This window comes from Cynocephalus volans, chromosome 15, assembly GCF_027409185.1.
Source record: "Cynocephalus volans isolate mCynVol1 chromosome 15, mCynVol1.pri, whole genome shotgun sequence".
Classification (NCBI taxonomy): Eukaryota; Metazoa; Chordata; class Mammalia; order Dermoptera; family Cynocephalidae; genus Cynocephalus; species Cynocephalus volans.
This window is the reverse complement of record NC_084474.1, coordinates 67159694-67182473: the sequence shown is the minus strand read 5'-3', so window position 1 is coordinate 67182473 and position 22780 is coordinate 67159694. Positions and strand designations below refer to the sequence as shown.

The following is a 22780-nucleotide window of genomic DNA, read 5'->3' as shown; positions in this document are numbered from 1 at the left end:
CTCTTCTGTGCATTTTAATTTGGCTGTCATCAGCTAACTAGCTATCAAAGTGAAACTCCAATTTCAATATTCACAATAGACTGACTAAAAAGCAACCAAATAATGGATTTGCAATGCCTAATTATTTAAAGGACTTCCTGTGTTCCTATATCTTTCCTCCTCTACACTATATTACTGAAAAAAATTTTTAGACAAATGCAATATATTCCAGGTTGCAAAATTAGAAGTAAGATAAACTTACAAAACTCGTAGTTTAGTAAGTATATTGTAGTGATACAAATTAAATAATATTTCAAGTGTACTTTTTAAATAGGATTAAATTGTATACTTAATTGTGACTACTCTTAATGGCATGTTCACAGTAATGTAACTGATCATATCAATATTTATCATATGATATATATATCATATCAATGATAGATTGAAATAAAGTTTTTAATTTTTTTAATTTATTCAGTTAATTCTAGGAATTTTTTGACCAGGTTTGAGTTTTATTTGTTTTGTTTGTTTGAGTTTTGAGAAATAATGTGGGTTAATCTTGTATTAAATACTGGAAAATACTGGTAGGTATGATAGCAAAAGTTATGCTCTGAAAATTAGTGGGTATTTCAAACTAAATGTTATTTTTTAAAGTGTGCTGGAGATAACTAGAGAAATAAAGTACTGAAAATGTATTATAAGGTGCATTTTCAATGGGTGAAAATACATGATTAATAAAGAAACATCCAATTATATTGAGCACTTTTTTGTAAAGTTGTATCTACCCTACAGAAAAATAATGATATTTTTGTCTTTAAAACATTCTTTTTTTTTATTTATCCAAGGAATTTTCATTATGTACTGTATGTAAAGCATTGACAAAGACACTGCCTGACCTCATGGAACTTATAGACTCTTAAGGAAGACACTTGTCAAAAAAGCAAACACAACTGTGATTAGTATTACAGAAAGCACAATAAAATGTGGTAATATAGCAGAGGAACTAAACTACACTGTGAGGTTGGGAGAGGTCTTCCTGTCAGCATATTTAAGCTAAAACTAAAGGATGTACAGGAAAACCTTGGTGAAAGTAGGAAAATAATTTCCTGGGCTGCAGAATCACCATTAGCATGGGAATACGATGCTCAGTTTTTCATGAGTCTATGTAAAGTTTCTTCTTGATCTCTGATCAAGATTCGGAATGTGCTATAGCCTTGAAGTACAAGGAAAGAATACAAAATGAAATTTTATTAATATATCTGTTATGCATGTTAAAAGTAGCTCTGTGCTATTGTAATTTGTAAAATAATACTACGATAAAAAAATTTACAACAGCAATCAAACCACCACCAAGTATCTAATGATAAAACTGTCCAGCATAGTATAGTGGTTAAGGCCAGAGAGACTTGGTTTTGAGGTCTACCTTTACCATTTAAGAAAATATAATAGTATTTAAGTTCTGAAGACCTCAGTTTTCTCACCTGCAGAGTGGATAAAACAATAGGAGCTACCTTACAGGGTTAGTGGAAGGATTAATGAAATTAATGTAGACAAAGTATTTAGCAGAGCTTTAGGCATTTAGCATCAAATACATCATCATTAGTTATTACTTTCTTATAATTAGAACTGCTGTTTATCACCACCTACTTATAGTTAGAAATGCTGTTTTTAAATACAAACTATTAAAAATTTTTAATGGCCAAAATAGATTCATCAAAAAATCATATAAAGCAGGTGTCAGATTTGAAATCTATATACCATTAATATTAGAATATAATTATCTTATTGGAAATAAATGTAAATCATATAGTTTTCCATAGAAATGAGGGAGGCAACAAAGTGACTCCAAAAATATACTTTGTCAATTAACAGGCCATTTATTTACTGAGGATAATCCATAACATTTGAAAGAAATCTTATTTATGAAAGTATTACACATACATTGTAACAATAATTTTTTATAAAAATGAGAGCTTATAATTTTGGTATACACAAATGATGGGCCTTAAATGATATATTAGATATTAGATAAACTAAAGATAATTATAATATCAAAATGGTAAATATTTAAAAAAAATTTTAATAACAATTTCAAACATTATTTTCCTGTATAGCGTTATTCTAATACACATGTTTTCACATGTGTCTCTATTTATTGTTTTTGTGTGTTTCTCTCTTAATCTTAGATTTCAGACTGAACTGAATTATGATGTTCTAGAAGTTCATGATGGGCCAAATCTTCTGTCACCCTTGCTTGGATCTTACAATGGTACCCAAGTGCCCCAGTTTTTATTTAGTAGCAGTAACTTTATATACCTTCTATTTACAACAGACAACAGTCGTTCCAATAATGGTTTCAAGATTCATTATGAAAGTAAGTAATGACAAAATATGTTTTGATTTCCCTGTTCTGTTTACCCTACATTTGCTATTATCATTGTATTACTAAGAAAACTAGTAGAGTTATTTATTTATTTATTTTAAATCAAAGCTTTCCTTGATCTGTAAAAATGCTAATGGTTTATGAGGTGGGTGTTTCAGTAAATTCTGCAATAGATTTTTCCAGCAATATTTACCAAAAATCAATATGAAAGGAAGTACTAAGGAAAGTCAGAAGTCTCAAATAATTCTATAAAAATGAGTTTATGTATAAATTATTTGTGTATAGTTCTAAGAAGCAAACAATAGGCAGTAAATGTCAGTCTAAAATATATATGAACAATGATATAATCTTTCAGCATGTACTTCACAAATTCAATTTTTTAAATATTTTACTCAAAATTCCATGTTTTTCATTTGAAATATTTAATTATATTATTTTTATAAAAGATTGAAAATTGTATTGATATTGAAAAGTAAAATATATACACATATATATTCAAATATGATTAACATAGCTGGTCTCAAGTGTTGTATAGGTTTATAATAATCCCATTTAAAAGTTTATAGTTTTGTTTAAAAAGTAAAAAAAAAATTCCTGTTGTAAAACAAATTTGATGCTGGCATTTACATAAAACAAGTCTGCTTTTATTTATAAACATCTTGCATATTTATATGTGTGTGGTTGTATTGAGTATGATGTATACATGTGTACATGCATATACAAACTCACATATGCACACATTTTCATCATGAAATGCACTGTCATATACTCTTGCCTAAAAAACTGTTTTGGTAAATGGCTCTAACAGCACACTTAGAGTTACTGCAAGATATCTTTATTTCAAATAAAGATATTTTATTTTATTTTATTTTTTATATTTAAGTCTCCTTTGACCACTGTCCCTGTCAAGAAAATATTTATGCATTTGAAATTTCTAGCTTCGTATTTGCTATTGGGCATCTCTCTCTTTAGTAAGTATGGTCAATAGAATCATGGGTTTTTAAAATTGCAATCAATATATACTTATTGCTTTTTCCTTTTTAATCTTCTTATCCACAGTATTATTTAATTATACTGACTTCTTTTTATTTAGAGCTTTATGGCATGGAAGTATATTTTCTAAACATTATTGTAAAATGCAAGAAGAGGATTCACACATACTTGGGAATTCAAGTGAACTTTAATTTAACATGTATTGGTGGAAGCTGAGTCAGTCATTTTAAAAATCTATTTCAAAATTAATTCTTACTAGCAATTACTTGACATCAGTAAGCAGACACCTTTTCTTTTAGGCCACTGTTGTATCCTATGCTTAGTAAATCAAATTCAATTTTAGTTCACCCAAGGTATGTGGTCTTTATCATGTGTCAGACACAGAACTATTTTAAAGATTAAATGAAACCACACATGCAAAGTATCAGCACAATGGCTAGCATGCAATAAGTTCTCCTTAAATGATGGCTCTTATATTTTTCCTATAAAAACTAAACAGATGACAAATAAAAATGAGAATTCCAGCTCAAGTGCATACTTTCAGTCAGCAAGTTTGTCATTTATAGGCCCCTTGTGGCATAGTCCAAGTAATTATTAAGGGTTATTGCCTGAAAAGGCAAAATGAAGGCTAAGAGCTGAGAGAGGTTGAGGTTGGTGAGAGAAACACTTGATACCGATTTGGTCAAATCTGGCAGAGAGCAGTAACTTTCTATTTAAATGAGTTTACAAAAGACCACCTTCTCTAATTTTTATTCTGCTTGTCTGTGGTTTACTTACTGTAGTGAAATAATCTCCAACATCACAAATCGTTTCTTAGGAAACAAACCAAAACTCTTCTTCATTGTTACTTTCTTAATAAATTTCCCAAGCTGAAGGTAATTAAACCATCATTTTCAGATGAATCAATCACAAACCTCAAAATCAATAGATTGCTAATTTAAAAATTTTAAAAAAATAATATTTAGTGTTTGGTGAATTTCTATTTTTTTAATCAAATCCATTAAAAGAGAAAAAAAAACTTGATTTCCCTAGTAGACAAAATCCAGTGGAAAGGATTTCTTGCAATACCACCACCGCTTGCACTCCAAGTTTTCATTGCATTCCTTTTCCCAAAGAACTTTTTATCCCACTCTATTTTCCTCTCAAAACAGGGAAATTGCAAAAACTGCACCAAGAAGATAAGATTATTTATATTTTTCAAAACTCATTGAAAGTAATAAAAAACATAGAGGAGAATTTAGGAACATAGTCCCTTTTTGTTTCAGTACAGTTTTTTCTCTAGGAAAAATCACTTCTGTTTATTATGTTGTATTGCTTGATATACAATACAATTGCCTTCTTGGAAATCTAAATATTATGTAAAACTTTAAAATTGTAAATGGATAAAGAACAAACCTATAGACATGGATATCCATCTTTTTACACATATTTTTAATTGAATGTATAGACATAGTTCTTTTTTCTAACTATGGAAAGTGATAGACATCTGAAAGAATGTACAATTTAACTAACAATTGTTATGTTTATTATCAATAGACATGAGGAGAATAAGAGAAAACAAAACGTAAAATGTTCAAGTATGTTTATTACACAGAATAAATAAATAAGCAGAAAGTTTATTTTGAGATTCTACTTTTTAAAAAACAAGTTTATAAAATCATAAGAAAAATGAGAAAATGTTAATGCCGTTTGATACAATGCCACATAAACTTCTGAAAATTATATACATTGCCAAAATTTAAGAGTCTTTTATAACTATTTAACTACCAATTACATTGTAATTTTTAGTAGTGACTATTTATTAACTAATAGTTAACTAATAGTTAACAAATCATACTGATATTTGTCCATCTTGATCTTTTTTATTTTCTCAATTTTGCAACATTTCCATTGCCTTGAGTTATGCCTTCAGTTACTTGCTTGCCAATCAATTATGAAATATTTCTTTAGGTTTTTTCTGTGACTCATAGATCTACGCAGCACAGTGAGAGACATTATCAGAAAAGCATGATCTTACTTCATTCATCAATTGAAGATGCAAGAAGGACAAATGAAATTATTAATCCTGTTCTTTGAAACCATTAAAATCACTTTGGAATGATTAAATTTTACCATAATTTACGTTGTATATGACCTCTTCAACCCCCATTTCCCTGATTTCATAAGATTTCACAGCAGTGTTAGAGTTTTAAATATATAACTACTATGTGAGTTGGAACATTAGAGGAAGATCAAGACTTGAAGAAGAGGGAATCTAAGATTTTCTGTTAAAGATTGAGAAGATAGTGTACATTGAGGGGATGACTGAAATTATTCTTGGAAGAGAATGAAAGCATGCAACTAGTGAGGAGACTTACTTGATTGGTGTGAAGAACGAACATTGGGAGACATTGGAAATTAAGGACAGTAGAGTCCAATTTAAGAATCTTGAATTTAAGCATGATGACTTTGAACTTGGTGTTATTAACAGTAAGGTATAAAAGCAATGAAATATGTTTAAGAGACATGTGTATCCTAAATTTTATATGGAATAGATTGGAGATGACAGAGAGAGGCCAGATGTATTTATTGTTTCATAGACCTGAAGTGATGAAGGCTTTGGAAGGATAGGGAAGTAATAAATGACACTGTGCTTTTCAGTGAGAGTGGATTTTAGGCATATTTTATAGAGGGAAAAAAAGTAGGCTCAAAAACTTGCATGCCTAGAAGAATAATGGTCACATTGAGAAGAGGAATCTAACAGATAAAAGTAGTTTTGTTGAAGATAAAATTATCTGTTATATTTTAGTTTCTCATTAAAAACAACAACATTTAAATAAAATGAATGTGCTTGATAAATATACTTAAAACATAAAATTTACCTCTTTAGAATTAAACTTCTATTTTGTAGTATTTTGTTTAGGTTCATTTTTAAATTGGGTAGCTAATATAAATAAATATTTTCTCATGTGAATATAATGCAATATAATTATACAATTTAAAAAAATGCTAATTACTATATTTTTGGAATATAGAAATTGTAGCTATTTATTGTTTGAATCTCCCATTTAGGAAGAATAAGATAATTACTTATTATACATTATAATAGTGGTTCTCAACTGAGGGCACTTTTGTACCCCAGTGAACAGGTGGCAATATCTGGAGACATTTGATTGATTGTCATGATTGGAGAAGTGCTACTGGCATCTGGCAGCTAGAAGCCAGGGGAGTTTCTAAATATGTTTCAATGCACAGGACACCTCAGAAAAAAAAAAAAAAAAATATATATATCCAGTTCAAAAAGTCAGTAGTGCCAAGGCTGAGATATCATGTCTTACTGAGGATAAAGCATTGTCATGATGTGATTTCAGCTAGGGTTTCTAAATCACAAGAAAGATTATCATCAGAAGACATCAAAATACACTACAGGCTTGAAAACGCCAACAAGTAGCCACCAGAGCAGCTGTACTGCTTGGTTTTACTTAAGAGAAGTATTTGTGTTTATACTTCTATATATTGCAAAATGCCTGTACTCTTCCTTATATCTTTTCAGTGATTAAAAGAGGATTTTGCACAATATTTGGAACTGTGCTCAAGAAATGCTAATTACGTTATGATAATTATTTTATACATATTTGTGCGTGTGTGTGTATACACACCCAAGATTTATAACAATACAAATTTTGATTGATAATTATGCATTTTCATCAAGGTCTTATATAATTAAATGACCTGAATTTGATTCTTACTGGTAGGAAATGGCAAAACAAATTTATTATATAAATTGCTGTTTTTTAAAATGAAGCTATGAGTATATTTATTTGTGAGTGAACATAGCTTCACTCACAATTGTTTGAAGAAATAAGAATCATTTTCAGAAAATCTAAATCCCATAAAGCTTACTCTTTGTTCTATTCCCTCTGTTTCCCAGGTGTTACAGTGAACACGTATTCTTGCTTAGACCCTGGCATACCTGTACATGGCCGTCGCTATGGTCATGATTTCTCTATTGGATCAACTGTTTCTTTCAGCTGTGATCCAGGATACAGGTTGAGCCATGAAGAGCCACTTTTATGTGAAAAAAACCATTGGTGGAGTCATCCACTCCCAACCTGTGATGGTAAGAACTCATTCCATGTGCAAAATATGTGATTAATAAACCAAAAAGAAATTAGTATAATTGTTATAAAATGGAGGGTTTAACATTACTGTGAATCTTTCATATTTTTAAAAGATTATCTTGAATTTTGGCAATTTTATGTTATCGAATCATTAATAAAATAAGGTTGTTGATAATCAGCCAAACTTACCCCATGTCTAAAGATGTTCTCTCTCTTTCTTTCTCTCTCTCCCTCTCTCTCTCTATATATGTATCGTATAAATATATGTGTTTTTTGATGTGTGTATGTAACCATTTTAAGTACATATTGTGGAAACTTTGACAAATGGTACTGAAATGCCAAATTGGTGTCAAATGAATGCAGTAAGGGAACACAGCATCTGTATTAGTCCAGTTAGAAGCTCAGCCTATCCTTCCAAATTCTAACTGGCTACACACACCATAGCAATTTAACCAGACTACCCTGTGGTGGCAAGTTTCCAGATATAATAAATATGAAACCAGTGTCCTTTGCTGCTGCTTTATTTCTATGAGAATAAGTCAGAAATGCTCTATTTTTCAGGAAACACATATGAAAATACAGGGGAAGAAACTGCTTCCTCTAAGTCTGGGAAGTTTTTTCATACTTGCTTTGTCCAAAAACACACTTAAAGTAAATCTATGCTTTATTTATTTCTGAGCTTTAATTTTCATTTACAGCACTGTTTTCAATTTCTGTACTTATCCTTTTTCAGGGTGGAAAATCACATTTGTCGTTTTATGAATAAATTTTCAAGTGCTTGTCAGCGGCATCATTTTTTAGGAACAGCTTTAGGCCGATTTGTTTTTATAACAAGGTTTAAAAGAATCATTAGCACATCTTCCCTGTATTTGGTACAATACCACTTGTAATAGTCAGCATGCTTGTGATTGTAAGTGACAGAAACCCAACTCTAATTGATTTTAAAAAATAACAGCAGAAGTTACTATTCAGCTATTCAAATCTTAGAAAAGGCGAGTGCTATACTTCTCACAGCTCATTATAAGAATGGATTCAAACTTTTTCAAGGATCTTTCCATTTTCCACCTAGACTTTTCTCTGTATATTCACATAATTCTCTTTAATTGCAACCAGGGTTTTTCCACGTGAGGAACTGGCAGTAGAGAATACACTGTCAGGAAGGTGGAAGTTTGTAGCCTTGTATCTTCGGGATCAGAGAAGAATGCGAGCTCTTCCATGTTATTGAAATTCAAAAAATCCTAGTAAGGTGTCTGAGTGACTCAGACCATAACAGTTATTGTAGTAAAAGAGAAGGGTCCATTACGATTGGGCCTCATCCACGTCTTGTGTGCATTTATCCCTACGGTTGAGACAAATGATGGTTGAGTAAAGTTATCATGTTTGCCAGGCCCTGATAATGCAGTGTGGTTGGCATCAGTAAAGACTGAGAAAGAAAGGCATGGAGGCAATGCTATCAGAAGAAGCAGGAAGATAAAAAATAATGTCCAACGATACCAACACACTTAAACTTTATTGATACTTAAAGTGCATATGTCCAGTTTCCTTTGCCAGGAAGAACATAGGCCATCATCATCTCTCCAGCCAGTGCAACTGCAATCAAATTTAAATTCAGCTTCTGACTTTTTCAAAACAACCTTCATCTTTTACACTAAGGTTATTTTATGTTACACGCTATGGCAAAAATATTTAATGCCTTTCATGTTGCTTGGAGATAGAAGTCCAAATTACTAGTCGTGGAATTCAGGATCCTTAACCATGTGGACTCCATCCTTTCCAAATCTGTTTCCATCCTACATCAACAGTGCATCTTTTTTTGAAAGATCAAATCATGTTACTTTGATCCTCCATTTTTATCTGTCCTCCTCTTTTGTATTCTCATTTCACCCTGAGTGTAACTGGACATGGGATGAATTATATTCATTTTTAAAATGTGTGAGTTTTGTATAAAGCAGTTACCTAACAATTTTCCATTCATTTAAACTGAACTCAACTATCTATCAGCTTGTAAACTAATTTGATCAAGGATTTCATCCCATCTAAACTTTTCCCCCAGAGTTAACTCATCTAAATTTCCTGTGGTAAAAGGGTAAAAAATGAATAAGCTGAATTTTTTTCCCTGATTCAAGAATATAACCTTGTTTGGCCTAGAGTTGCCTAATAATTAGGGCATGTACATTGTGCTTCACTCTAATACACATAAGTTTGTGTTTTGCAGCCCATGTTGAACTGATTCAAAAAACAAACCAGACAGTAAGACATTATGGTAATAATAACGTGTATTAGGTAATTAGCTAATATGCATTGAGTGTTTACCATGTGTTGGTATTGCTACTGGTGCTTTACATATATTTAACTCATTTTATCTTCAGAATAACTCTTGAGATAAGTGCTATTATGGTCAACACTTACAGATGAGAAATCTAAAGTAATGGAAGATTAAGTACCTTGCCCTGTGTCACTCCACTAGTTAATGGTGAGTCAAAATTCAAACCCAGGCAGCCTAGACACAGGTCCTATGTACAAGTTCACTACTGCACTGTCTCCTGCCTACATTCTTCACAATAATAAAGTACTAAAAATCTTTAAAATGACAGATCAATTACAGATTTGTTATTCTTTTTTCAGTGAAAATATTTATTTTAAAAATTTTGTGTAAAAAATGCATATAGCCATCTAAGTAGTTTATACATACTTTGTACTACTTGACATAGGCGACAGAAAAATAAGATATTGCCCTTTTTTGCTATCAATTGTACCATATAAAATGAGTAATTTGAATTCAGTTCAATTTGCTGTATACTTGGGTCTCGGAGTAAAAACTGATTCTAAAGTCATCTTCTTTCACTATTAATTAAGGAACTTTGAACTCATCAGTTAAATTCTGCATTATTTTTTAAATTTAAGAACTTGTTTTTTACCATTTGCTTCTTAAGGGGTCTCTTTTCTTCTCTTGACCTCTTAGGTCTACTTTCCACCGAGTAACCAGAGTATTCTTTTATATATTAGGGTAGATCGGGGTACTCATCTGTCAAGAACCTTCTAGCACTTAACCTCCCCAGGCAGAATAAAATCTAAAGATTTTTGCATGACCTAGCTGCTTCCAGGTAATCTGGGCCCTGACTACCTCCTACACATCATCTCTCACCACTCTGTCCCTCATTCATGCCACTTCACTCCAACTATATGTGTTTCCTTGCAACTTTTCCAACATGAGAACCACTTCTCCATGGCTCTCACTACATCTCTCCAACCCTCGCTCCTTTATTCTCTCTTCCTGAAACAGGTGCACTTCCTAATTTCACTCACTACTTTCCAAAAAGTCATCTCAGATACTATATAAAAGAGCAACCTGTATCCTGCCACTTTTATACTATATTTTTCTTCATAGTATTTATCATTCTCTAACATTATTTTTATGTATTTATTGTTCGCTTTCCTTATTGGAACGTTAGTTTTATGATGTAGGGACTTTGCTATATTCTCTGTTGTATCCTCTGAGCCAGGAAGAGTTTCTGTCAAATACTTGGTGCTCTATAAATCTGTGTTGAATGGAAGAATGAATGAATGATACATTCCAGTCCTATGGAAATACCTTACTACTATATTTTAAATTTCCATATATATTTTCTGCCCTTTGCCTTCATTAATGTTGTTCTTTCCCCCTGGAATGTCCTAGCCCTTTCTTCAACTATGTTTATCAAAATCCCAGTGAACCTTTAAATGTTGTTGACTTGATTATGCTTTCCCTGGACAAAGCAACTGGGCATAATCTCAAATTTTCCTAGACTCTGAAGTTCTCTACTTATTATGGCATTTTTTGCTACCTTAGGACCATTTGTTGATTCACTAAGTCAATATTTATTAATTATACTCTCTAGGCACTATGCAAAGAATGTTTAGCATGAACAAACAGTGTCTTTGTCCTCCTTGAGCTAGTAGAATAAATAATAGTTATACTCATTTTCTAATTTTCCTTACATTCTTGAGGTCAAGAACCATGTGTTCCTTTTGTTCCCTTAACATGTATTTTTAAAAGATACCCTCTTATTGGTCTGGCTGTTTAGCTCACTTGGTTAGAGCATGGTGTTGGTAACACAAAGGTAAAAAAAATATATATGCCATGAGATATAACAGATTAGAATAAAACACACACACACACACACACACACACACACACACACACACACAAAACACTTTTTACTAGCTACTTTGATTAGAGCTTGCTCTTGAACATGTCTTCAGTGTTTTTGATAAGACTGAAATTCAAATGGCTCTAAGGTAGGCCAGACAAGAAAATCCAGGACAGCATTCTGCATTGGCCAACATGTCAATTTTCAAGGGCAGGAAGTATACTAAACGTCACAGATAAATAATGTTTTCTATGCACTGAGGCCATGAGCTTGTCATGAGTACTAAGAGGTTGAGGTTAGATATTTGGTATAAGGAAACCTTTTAGGAACTAGATATTGTTTATTAAGATAGCTCCCCTATTTGATAGATGGGTAGGTGGATTACATGTCCTGACTTGCCTAAGACAGTTCCTATTTTCAGCTTTTGTCCTGGCACCCCAATTTCACCCTCAAATTATCCCACTTTGTTTGATATATGGCCATTTTATTTGGGGGGAAATTTAGTACTAAACAGGTTATGTGATTCAGAATCACCCAAGTCATGAGAGGCAGAACCCAAAATTGAACTGAATGGACTTAAACCTCATCATTTCTCTTATTTCTTTTATCTGATTACAGGATTTGAGGACATAGGCTAAAGTATCAAAAGAGCACATGGATTAAGGTTTAGGATCCAAGAGGTCAAGATAAACAAGTGTGCATAGAACCCAAGTATAAACAGTCTCTGATAAGGGTATAGAGTTTAAAGTAGGGAGACTTGGAAATAAGAAGAGAACAGAATTGAGATTTAAAACAAACAAACTGGGCTGGCCCATTAGCTCAGTTGGTTAGGGAGCAGTGTTGATGACACCAAGGTCAAGGGTTCAGATCCCCATACTGGCCAGCCGTCAAAAAACAAAAATCAAAAACCAACTAATGAACTAAATACCACAGTAGGATTTCTAGTATGGTTGGCTACTTCCATGATCCACTGCAATACTCAAAGTGTTTTGATGGATCAAGTGCTTGGATGGTCTATAAATTGTCTCTTTTAGGTATAGACAGGTTAGCAGTGACAAGGTGTGTATTACTACCAAGGGCAAGCTGCAAATTTACAAATCTGGGCAGTTACATTTAAAGGGTTAGCTTTTGAGGAGACTTCACTATTTCAAAATTCTAACGGATACTTATGTGAAAAAGTAGTGATCATATGTGCCAAAAATCGGGGGAAAAATCTACTAGCCAAGATTACTGTATGTCTGGCTAATTGCTCTCAACTCATATGTGGTACTGTCACTACGACTGTTTGTTGTGCCACTGATCTTTATCCTTTCAGGTGCTTTTCTTTGCCAGCTGTTTGCTAGTACATAAAGCAAACATTTTTTTTTTTTCATATATATGTCATCACTCCCTGAGTTCTCTGTGTTTTTTTAGGAATTCACTTAATGTACAACTTGTTTATTTCCCATGCACAGGAACATATAATCCTATTATTTCTGTTAAAATAGTGTGTATATTCCTAAAGACATATGGCATCAGTTAGCAAAGTTGCTGGAATGAGTTGGAATTCCTTTAGAAGACGTAATACATGTTAAAACAGGAGATCCAGGGCATCTTTTTTAGACTTTCGTTCTAATGAAGTTTACTGTTTAAATGGCCCATACGTTCTCTTGAATTGACTTAAATCTCAGCATTCCCCCTTTTAATCAGTTGTTCTTGGAGATTTTCATAATAGCCTCTATACCACTATATCTGTTATAATGTATTTGAGTTCCATTCTCTATCTGAAAATAAAGAACAAAGTATCACATATAAAAACAAATCTTCTTTTATTCACTTAAATTTTAAGTCTCTCATGATTGATTCTAATAAGCTATTGATTTCCTCTTACACTTTCTTATCATTTTAATAGTAGGGCCTTTTTAGAGAAGCAAACATCATCATTAGGAGAGAATATTCAGTAATGAATTAACCCCTTTTAAAATTAATCCAACTCAAACAGATGTTGTATTTGGCATTAGCATCTCTCGCTGTGCAATCTCTTGTAATTGTTCAAAAAGCTAACAATTTAAAACAAATTCAGTTCAAAATATTTGCAAGCAAAATAATCTCATAAAAAAGATGAAGGATTTCCTTATGTTGATAAAATGATAAGGTGGGTGATGATGATGGAAAACTTTCAATCACACAGCCAATGGCAAATGAGTATTGGAAGAGATAGTTCAATGAAAGCACATAGAGAAGAATATTGACATGTTAGGTGTTAGGTGCTTCAAAAGAATGATTTGAACATGAAAGGCCCAAATGAATCTCTGAGAAAATAAATGGTACTCGAATGATTTTTACATAGATTAATCCTTGAGGCAAATGCTACAAAGTCAAACTTAACTGAAGAACATTATAGCTTGCAACTGAAGAACATTGTAGCTTGCTAGTATATATTTTTGTTGAAAAACATAACTTGTAATATGCAAAAAAAAAAATCATCAATTGATTCAAGAGAAGAGTCTGCTTGAGATCATGGACCCTAGAACTAGACTGCTCAAGTTCTGTCTGTAATCGCTTTCTCATCTGTAAACTGTAAATAGTTACAGTACATTTATATAATTATTGTGAGGGTTCATTGGGTTAATATAAATAAAGTCTTCAGAATAGTGCCAGTCACAATGTAAATTTGATGGAAGTGTTTAGTATTGTTTTTGCTAAGAATTAGTGAATACAGTAATTGCTATTCTATCCTGATTTTTATTAGATACAAAATAAAGTTTATGAATTTTCATCCATATTTTTTGTTTCATTTTTCAAAAAAAGAAAATTAAAGAACATTCTTTCCTCACTATTTACTATGAAATTTTATCTTTAAGTCAATTCCCTTCAAGGCCTGTGTCTGATACTATTTCTAAATAACAGAAACCTCCTCTGTGTCATAAAAATGCACGCTAGAGTCTGCCATCTGCTTATAGTCAAAGTAACAGTATGAATGCTCATTATTAGTATATTACTTGTTGACAATTTCTCCCAATTTTTTTAAGTGTGTTTGTTACGTGACTTTATTCATTTACCTGCAGAAAGTCCCTTCAACTTCCCACCTTCTACGCAAGTATGTAGGTGAACCTTGCAGACAGAAACTTTCCAAGAAATTCTTCAAGTACAGAAAGTAGTATATTTGACAAAGTAGCTTTATTTCAAATAATACTGAGGTGCAGAAGAGCTTTTCCTCTACTCCTCACACACACACACACACACACACACACACACACACACACACACACACACACACACACACACACGTGCACAGGAGCACATAGCTGATGAACTTCCTAAAAGTTTCGTATCTCTCTTTTTTGTTACTTGTTTGTGTTTTTTATCCTAATTTAACTCCTTAAATTTTCATCTTTCTGTTCACTGAGATGTTTTATGTAGGTTTTAATCCTGTAGAGCATTTTCATTAATCATATTTCACTCAATAAGTTTATATCATGTTGTATTGTTGGTTTTTTGTCAGACTTTCAGAATGCATAATAACATGAAATATAGCGTATTAGGAATAAATGATCATATGTAAAAATAATCTAATAAAAAATAAATGATTCTCTGTCAAGAAGCGAAATGAGTTACAGGAAAAAAAAAATAGGTCAACTTAGCACCAATATTAGCAGATATAATGGATATGGTACACACAGCTGTTACATTGATTACAAAAGCACAATGTGGCTTTTTAAAACATTGAAAGGAAATTGAGAAATTCCTTAAAAATAATTACCAATGAAGGTCTAAAAAGTCTCTCAACAGTAGCCTAGTCTACCAAATTATGCATATTATTATAATATGTTGATAATAAATGTGTTTGGAAGCATGAGCTTTTCTTAGTTTCAAGAAGGCAACCTGTAAGAAGTTCAAGAGAGGTACTGTTCAAGAACTTGAGTGGAGTAAAAGAAGTAACAAAGGGAGGAGTGGTTTTAAATTTTATATAAATATGAAAGTCCAAGCGTGCATGCTGAAATAGTTCAAGTAGCTACAGACTTACTATTTCCAATCAGGTAATGCAGGACAACAGCCAGATTGCCTCACCTGTCCTCATACTCAGCATTGCTACTTGGAAAAAATCATGGAAAGAAACAAGGCCGAAACCCACTTTTTCAGTGTTCTGAGAATGTTGGGCAAGGATCAAAGCAGATAAGGGTGTTTGCTGCATTCATGATTCTTACTGCCCTTGCCTATGTCTAAGAAAGTTGGCGTTCCTAAATGGAATAGAATAATGAGTCAACACTTCCTCTGCTCCTACTGACATACAAATTCTTATTAGGCTACCTTTTTGTCTCCTCCAATTTTTAACTAATATTGGTAAAATCGTCTGGCATATCAAACCCACTGATGGTTTTTGAATGTGGTAGATGAGATTGTAAACTGATTTATTCTCAAATAAAAGAATATTGAATTAAATTTTAACTTCTTTGACCTCCATTCATTTATTCATTTTTATTATTCTTGGATATTTTCTTACAAATCTGTGCCCCTTCAAAAATTCATTTTTGTTAATGATATTTCCCAGAAAAATGCAGACGTACAGAAGCAGACTTCAAACGTTTCACAACTTACTTCACTGTTTTAAAAGGAATCCTATGAAAAATGGCACATATCCCTTTTGGAATCTGTAAGAAACAATTTAATATAATCACCAATTGATTTTCTTAGTGCTTAATAACAGGGGCTGCTAAACAATTAATTGTTCCTCTTTAATTTACCACCAATTTATGCAAATATTGCTTATAATTGGAAATGCATAAGTACATACTTCAAATTCAAATGTGGGAAGTTGAACTATGTTCTCTTGGGGCCAGTACTAATTCTCAGAGGCTATTAAGTACCTTTTTCTTCCCTAGTGCTGCAATGAATGAAATGATTTCCTAGTATTGGAAGACGTCTTTACATACTCCTGTTAATACCAGGAAGGAGATTAGGCAAAAATAATGGGACTCATCCGTTTCAAGAAAGGAGATAGGAGATTTGTTCAGCCTCTGCCTCTCTAACTGTAACTGAGCATATGACTGCATTTCTTTGTATTTTCAGCATTATGTGGAGGAGATGTTAGAGGGCCTAGTGGAACAATCTTATCACCTGGTTACCCAGAATTTTATCCAAATTCTCTGAATTGTACATGGACTGTTGATGTAACCCATGGAAAAGGTAATTTGCATCATGCAATAATAATTGGGCTATCTTTCGAATTTTCCTTGCATCTGTTTTTATTTCATTGTAATTTACAATGTCATCTTGCATAAATAGAAAAAGATCAGTACTAAAATATGCTAAAACAAAATTTAATTTGAGTAACTGCAGCAGAGGATTATGTTAACTTTTCTATAGCATTAAAATGTGCTTGTGTTTTTACCAAAATGGTAATGAGATATTTATTTTCTTTAGCTATGTCAAACCATTGTTATTTGAAATTTTTTAAATCAACAAAACCTCAAACAGGATGGCTTTTGTCTCTGGCATAGTGTAAGAAGTTGCTTTCAGAAGTTCAGGGGGAAATACAGAGATGCAAGTGTTGAGCTGATTGTAAAGCAAATAGCACAAGTTTATGTACACTTGTTTATAAAGTATTTATGTTTATTTAATAGAATTATATTCTCCATATAAATGTATAGCTATTCTATAAATACTTGTGTCTCAAATTCTCTAGTACAGAGCTGCAGATATGACTTACATAGTTAAACAGGCGTGTAAAATTGCAATGGACATATGATAGATGTTAATAAAAGTCCTTTTACGAATAAACAAGTAAATGAAAAGCCCTGTAGTACTAACTATGGTTCATTCATGCAATATAACCAAACTAGTAAATTAGCAATATAACTGATCAAGATGACAACTTAACAATGGAAAACTGATCATCCTAATATATTTACCTGGAAATCTCTGTGTGTCAATCTTTTAAAAAGAGTTTATTTATTTTAAAACCTGCTTTTGAGAAAGTTTTTTTTTAATCTCTGTAGTTATATTGTTATTAATGATTTTATTATTATATTGTGCTTATTGATTTTACTATAGGAAATTAAAAAAAATCAAAACTAAAATCTAGCAATGAGAAGATGCTGATTGGCAAATGAGTATTGGAAGAGATAGTTCCAATACTTTTATTTTAAAAATAAAAGCTGTGTTTAATAAATTTAAATTTATTTTGTTTTCACAAATGAAGTTTGCCTTTGATAAAAATTATACATTATTTTATTGGGAAATAAGAATTATCTAAGGACTGTTATCATTAGATTTCTACAGTGAATTAAATTTTATTGAGAAAAAAAATGCTGTTAAAATAAGTTTTCTGGTACTGAACAGCAGGAGTGAGGTAGAAGACTTTGTAAAGTGATTTTTGTTGTTTTCCATGACACAAAACTCTTTGCTGGAAGTTAACCAAAGCATCCTATTATTCCAGTGTGCAGTGGATTAATGGAGTTTAAAATAAGCTACCTGATATTATACAAGAAAATGGAGGGCTACATACTGCTTGCTATGTAAATAGAGGTTTAATTAACACTTAAGGTTTTGCATCTTCACAGGTTGCAAGTGTTAATTAAATCTGTATTTACATGGCAAGAAATGCAGATTTAGATGCTTTCTTTTAAGAGCCAACAAAGTTTCTTTGAACTGTAATTATTCCAAAGTGTAGTCAAAGTTATATGAAGGATAATCTCCTAGAGCTGGGAGAAATCATCAAGGTAGTATAGTCTAACTTCTCACCTGGCACACCAATTTCTTTCTACAGTGTTCTAGAAACATGATAAACTGGCCTGATTTAGATACTTCTGTTGCTGGAATGCTTACTCCTTGAGAAAGCCTGCTCAATTAGTGTACAGATTTGTTAGCAAATTATTCTGCAACTGTTACACCTGTTTTTCCTCTCTGGAGTTAGGCAGAAAAACAATCTAATCCCTGTTCCAATCTAAAATTCCTCAAGCACACCAACTCACCGTTCTGGGAGCACCATGTTATTTATGCCATCTACCCCCTTTATCTTCGTTCCCCTTATCCCAAGCCTTTTCTTCCCAAACTAAAACACTCCCAGTTCCCTCGATTCTTTATCATAAGATGATATTTTCATTTTAATCACCACGCTAATCGCCTTTCTCTTAATGTGTTTCAGCTTATTGATATCCAGGGATATCAATATCTAACAATGTGATTTTCTAGACCTAATACAGGCATATTCTAACTCTACAAATTATGTCCATTAATGAAGCTTATATTTGCATTTATTAACTTTTTTGCTACAAATATGTGAAAGTTTGTAGTCATCTAAGTCATCCTTTTAGATTATTCAGACTTCAAAGTAGAGTTCAGCCCAATTTCTAAAATTCTATAATTAGGAAATTGATATTTTTTTCTATGTTCATGCACATTTTAAAATTTACTCCTGTTATATTTTGTCATATTGGTTTCAATTCAGAGTTCAAGTGAGATCATTTTGAAAGGATTTACATTTCATTTAGATTTGCATTATATAGTCAAAATTTTCTTATTCAGCATGACTGTCAACACCTTATGGGTTTAAAAGAATCTTGACTGGCCGAGCCTGTGGCTTACTCGGGAGAGTGCGGTGCTGGGAGCGCAGCGACGCTCCCGCTGCGGATTCGGATCCTATATAGGAATGGCCGGTGCGCTCACTGGCTGAGTACCGGTCACGAAAAAGACAAAAAAAAAATAAAAAATAAAAATAAAAATAATAAAGAATCTTGACAAGCATAGATCTAAGCATCTAAATATGTAAGAAATAAGAAACTTTGAATGCACAGTCGATAATCTCTTCATCACTTAACATTAAGTCAAGGTGTCTGAATGCATACAATTGATCTACAGTTTCAAATTCAGTTAACTACAATCATTCAGCCTGCCTTATTCCTTGTTTACCATGACACCATAAGAGATTTTCCTTAAACATTACAGAAACCAGCATGCTAATTGCATGTAGTCTACTAGAGACTTCAAGGAAAAAATAATTTACATTAAAAAAGTTTAGACTTTTAGAGTTGGGCTGATCTTCAATAAAACATAGTCCAAGCCTGTAAATTTACAGATTGGGAATAATAATAAAAAACAAACACACAAACAAGAGTCTAATGACATTCTCAAGGACGTAGTTGTAGTTAGTGGCATAACTGTAGCTAAAAATCTAGATATCAGTGCTATTTTGATTTTAAGTCTAAGTCTTTTAATATATATGTATAACATAAATTGCCTTAATAGGCACCTTGGATTATCATTCTTATGAGATAAGAAAGAGGCACTATGATGTCGAAGCCACTGACATTTTCTCATCTCACTGTTAGAATTGACTGCCGTCCCCTTCCTGAAATGTTTATTCCAGGGTTACTCCTCCATGAATTTCTCACTGTTGAAGGTCACTGACTCCTTTGACAAATTAATTCCCTCTATTTTCATGCTTCTATATTGACTTATATTAACTAGTTGTATAGAATTTAGCAGAAGATTCGGAATTTTGATTTATGTATCTTTTCCCTCAGACAAACCATGAGTTATTTACAATCTTCTAACTCTTTATATTCCACAATGCCTAGAATATAATAAGCTCTCAGTAACATTTTCTTATTTGGATTAATTGATCGTTAGCAAAACTTTGAAGGTCTTAAGTTGTTTTGCAATCGTGAAAGAAGATTTTATCATTTAATCTATAATTTGATAAATAGCAGCTTCCTTTTATAAAGAGGCTTGCCAGGGTTAATTTACATAAAAAATATTAGGTCTCATTTTGGAGGATTGAACAATAATGATAACTAACAGTTGCTGAGAACTTCTGTGCCAGCATTGTGCCAAGTCATTCCCCTATGTTATCTTAATTAAACTGCAAGACAACCCTATTAGAACTGCATTTTACATACGGGGAAAGTGAGGCTCAGAAAGGTAAGCACTACTTGACTGTAATCTTTTTTTAGCACCACTATTTAATGGAATTTTAAATTTTCTCACAGTTTAATTCAGTGTATATGAGAAGAAGCACATTTTTCTTAAAAAATAAAAATTGCATACATAAATTTTTTTTCTCATTATTTCTCCATCTACTGCCCTATTGTCTGACTAGTTTTTTCATAGCTTTGCTCCAGGAATTTCCAGCATTTGGAACTAAAATGTAAATAAACAACATGTTACTTACCTTACTCTGAGGTTTTGGATTTCTTTAGTAAAGATTTTGGTGATATTTTTAGGTCAAGTAAAAAAAAAAAAAACAGAAAGAAAAACAGTACTTCAGAGGGATGCTTATGAGAGCCATCCTTTATTTCTCACACTACCTTACAGACAGTATGTTGTGTGTATTTGTGTGTGGTGTGTGTACATGTGTACAATTGTAAGTCTTTTATGTGTTTTCTAGACAATGTCATTCAAAACTAACATGAGACCACTACATATTGACCAGGATGAAGTGAAGGAAAACCCCCCAAATTTTCAAGTATGGGTGAAGATTCAGAGCAACCATATTTGACTATAGAAATGTAAATCAGCATAACCACCTTGTAAACCAGTATCTGTTAGAGCAGAACACATATTATTATCCCAGGACCCAGGAATTCTATTCCTAGATATTTACCCAACAGAAATAAGCACATGCATTCATCAAAACACATATGTGAATGCTGACAGCAACACTGTCCATATCCGTGATAGAATGCAAACTATGTAAATGACCATCAACAATTGAACAGATAAATGAATTTAGTATATTCACAAAATGGAATGTGATACCATACATCACCTAAAATAAAAAATTCACAACTATCTGCAATAACGTAGATGAATCTTACACACCTGATGTTGAGAAAAAGAAGACCTGAAAGAGTACATATCGTATAATTCCATTATGTAAACTACACCAACATTTATATAAAGAAGCAAAACTAGTCTGTGCTATTGGAAGTAGAGTGAGTGGTTTACCTTTGGCAAACTGAAGTGACAGAAAAGTTAAATGAACAAGGCTCTGGGTGTAGGTAATGTTCTGTCTATTGATTTGGGTGCTTTTGCAAGTGTTCAGTATAGGAAAATTCAATGAGCTGAACACTTACATGTGCATTTTTCAGTATAATATATGCACAGGTGGAAATATGTGAAAAATAATTAAATGAAGTGTTATTATATTTATTAAACAAATAGTACCTCCCGAAACTTCTTTATTTTTCTCTTCTAAAATAGACATGCATTTTTTGGAAATTGGGTACTATATCATTAATTACCGTTTTTATGTTGTTTGAGGGAATTGGAAAAGGAAATGGAGGAAGCATGTAAAATGTTTGCCAGGAAGCTGTCCCTATATTGCAAACAACAGTTATGTATTTTCCTTGAAATTTTCAGAAAACTCAGATGGTTTTTTTTTTAGGCATTCATTTTTAAATTTTATTTTCAAGCAGTTTCCAAGACCTGACTCATTATTTCTCTTACAAGGAAGCTGAAGAAAAAAACAGGAACAAAAGAAGTATAATATTGTAATATACACTTGAATTATTTTTAGCAGTGCAGTTTATTTTCAGAAAAATCAATTTTAAGGAAAAGTCTTGGATTTAGTTGGTTTGACAGTAACTCTCTGTGTTTTACTGAGGTACCTTGTAAGTCTAATTTTCTTATTTTTCCTGATAGGTGTGCAATTCAACTTCCACACTTTCCATTTGGAAGACCATCACGACTACTTGCTGATCACAGAGAACGGTAGTTTTACTCAGCCACTGGCACGTCTGACTGGTTCAGAACTTCCTTCAACAATCAATGCTGGTCTCTATGGAAATTTTAGGGCTCAGTTGCGCTTCATTTCAGATTTTTCAATATCATATGAAGGATTCAACATTACATTCTCTGGTGAGAAAAACATAGAAACAAAAAGAGCTCCTTTAGTAACTTAAAAAAAAAATTAGGTTTTTAAAAGTATGAGCATAATTAAAGGCAAAACAGAGAGGGGAAAATAGCAGAAAAGAAGAAAAATAAAAAAATAAGAAGAAAACAAAGAAATATCTGTCAATAAGATTTAAAGAAAGTTTGAAATACCTTGAAGATTAATGAATACAAAACTATGCTGTCTACCCTAAGTGAATCAGTGTGCAGTATATGCATGGATTGAAACAACACACTGTACTCCCAAAATATATACAAGTAAATATTAAAATAAATTTTAAAAATTTAAAAATAAGTAAATTAAAGCTAACCTTTATAAACAA

General features: G+C 32.2%; 1 protein-coding gene across 3 annotated transcripts in view; it reads left to right on the top strand.

Moving 5' to 3' along the window:
* CSMD3 (CUB and Sushi multiple domains 3) overlaps positions 1–22780 on the top strand; it is a 1171099-nt gene that overhangs the window by 759601 nt on the left and 388718 nt on the right. For all 3 annotated transcript variants that reach the window (XM_063079089.1, XM_063079088.1, XM_063079087.1), the window contains 4 exons: positions 2166–2353; positions 7266–7454; positions 16635–16751; positions 22209–22424. In XM_063079089.1, the coding sequence (XP_062935159.1) occupies positions 2166–2353; positions 7266–7454; positions 16635–16751; positions 22209–22424 (710 nt within the window). The remainder of the gene's footprint in view (positions 1–2165; positions 2354–7265; positions 7455–16634; positions 16752–22208; positions 22425–22780) is intronic.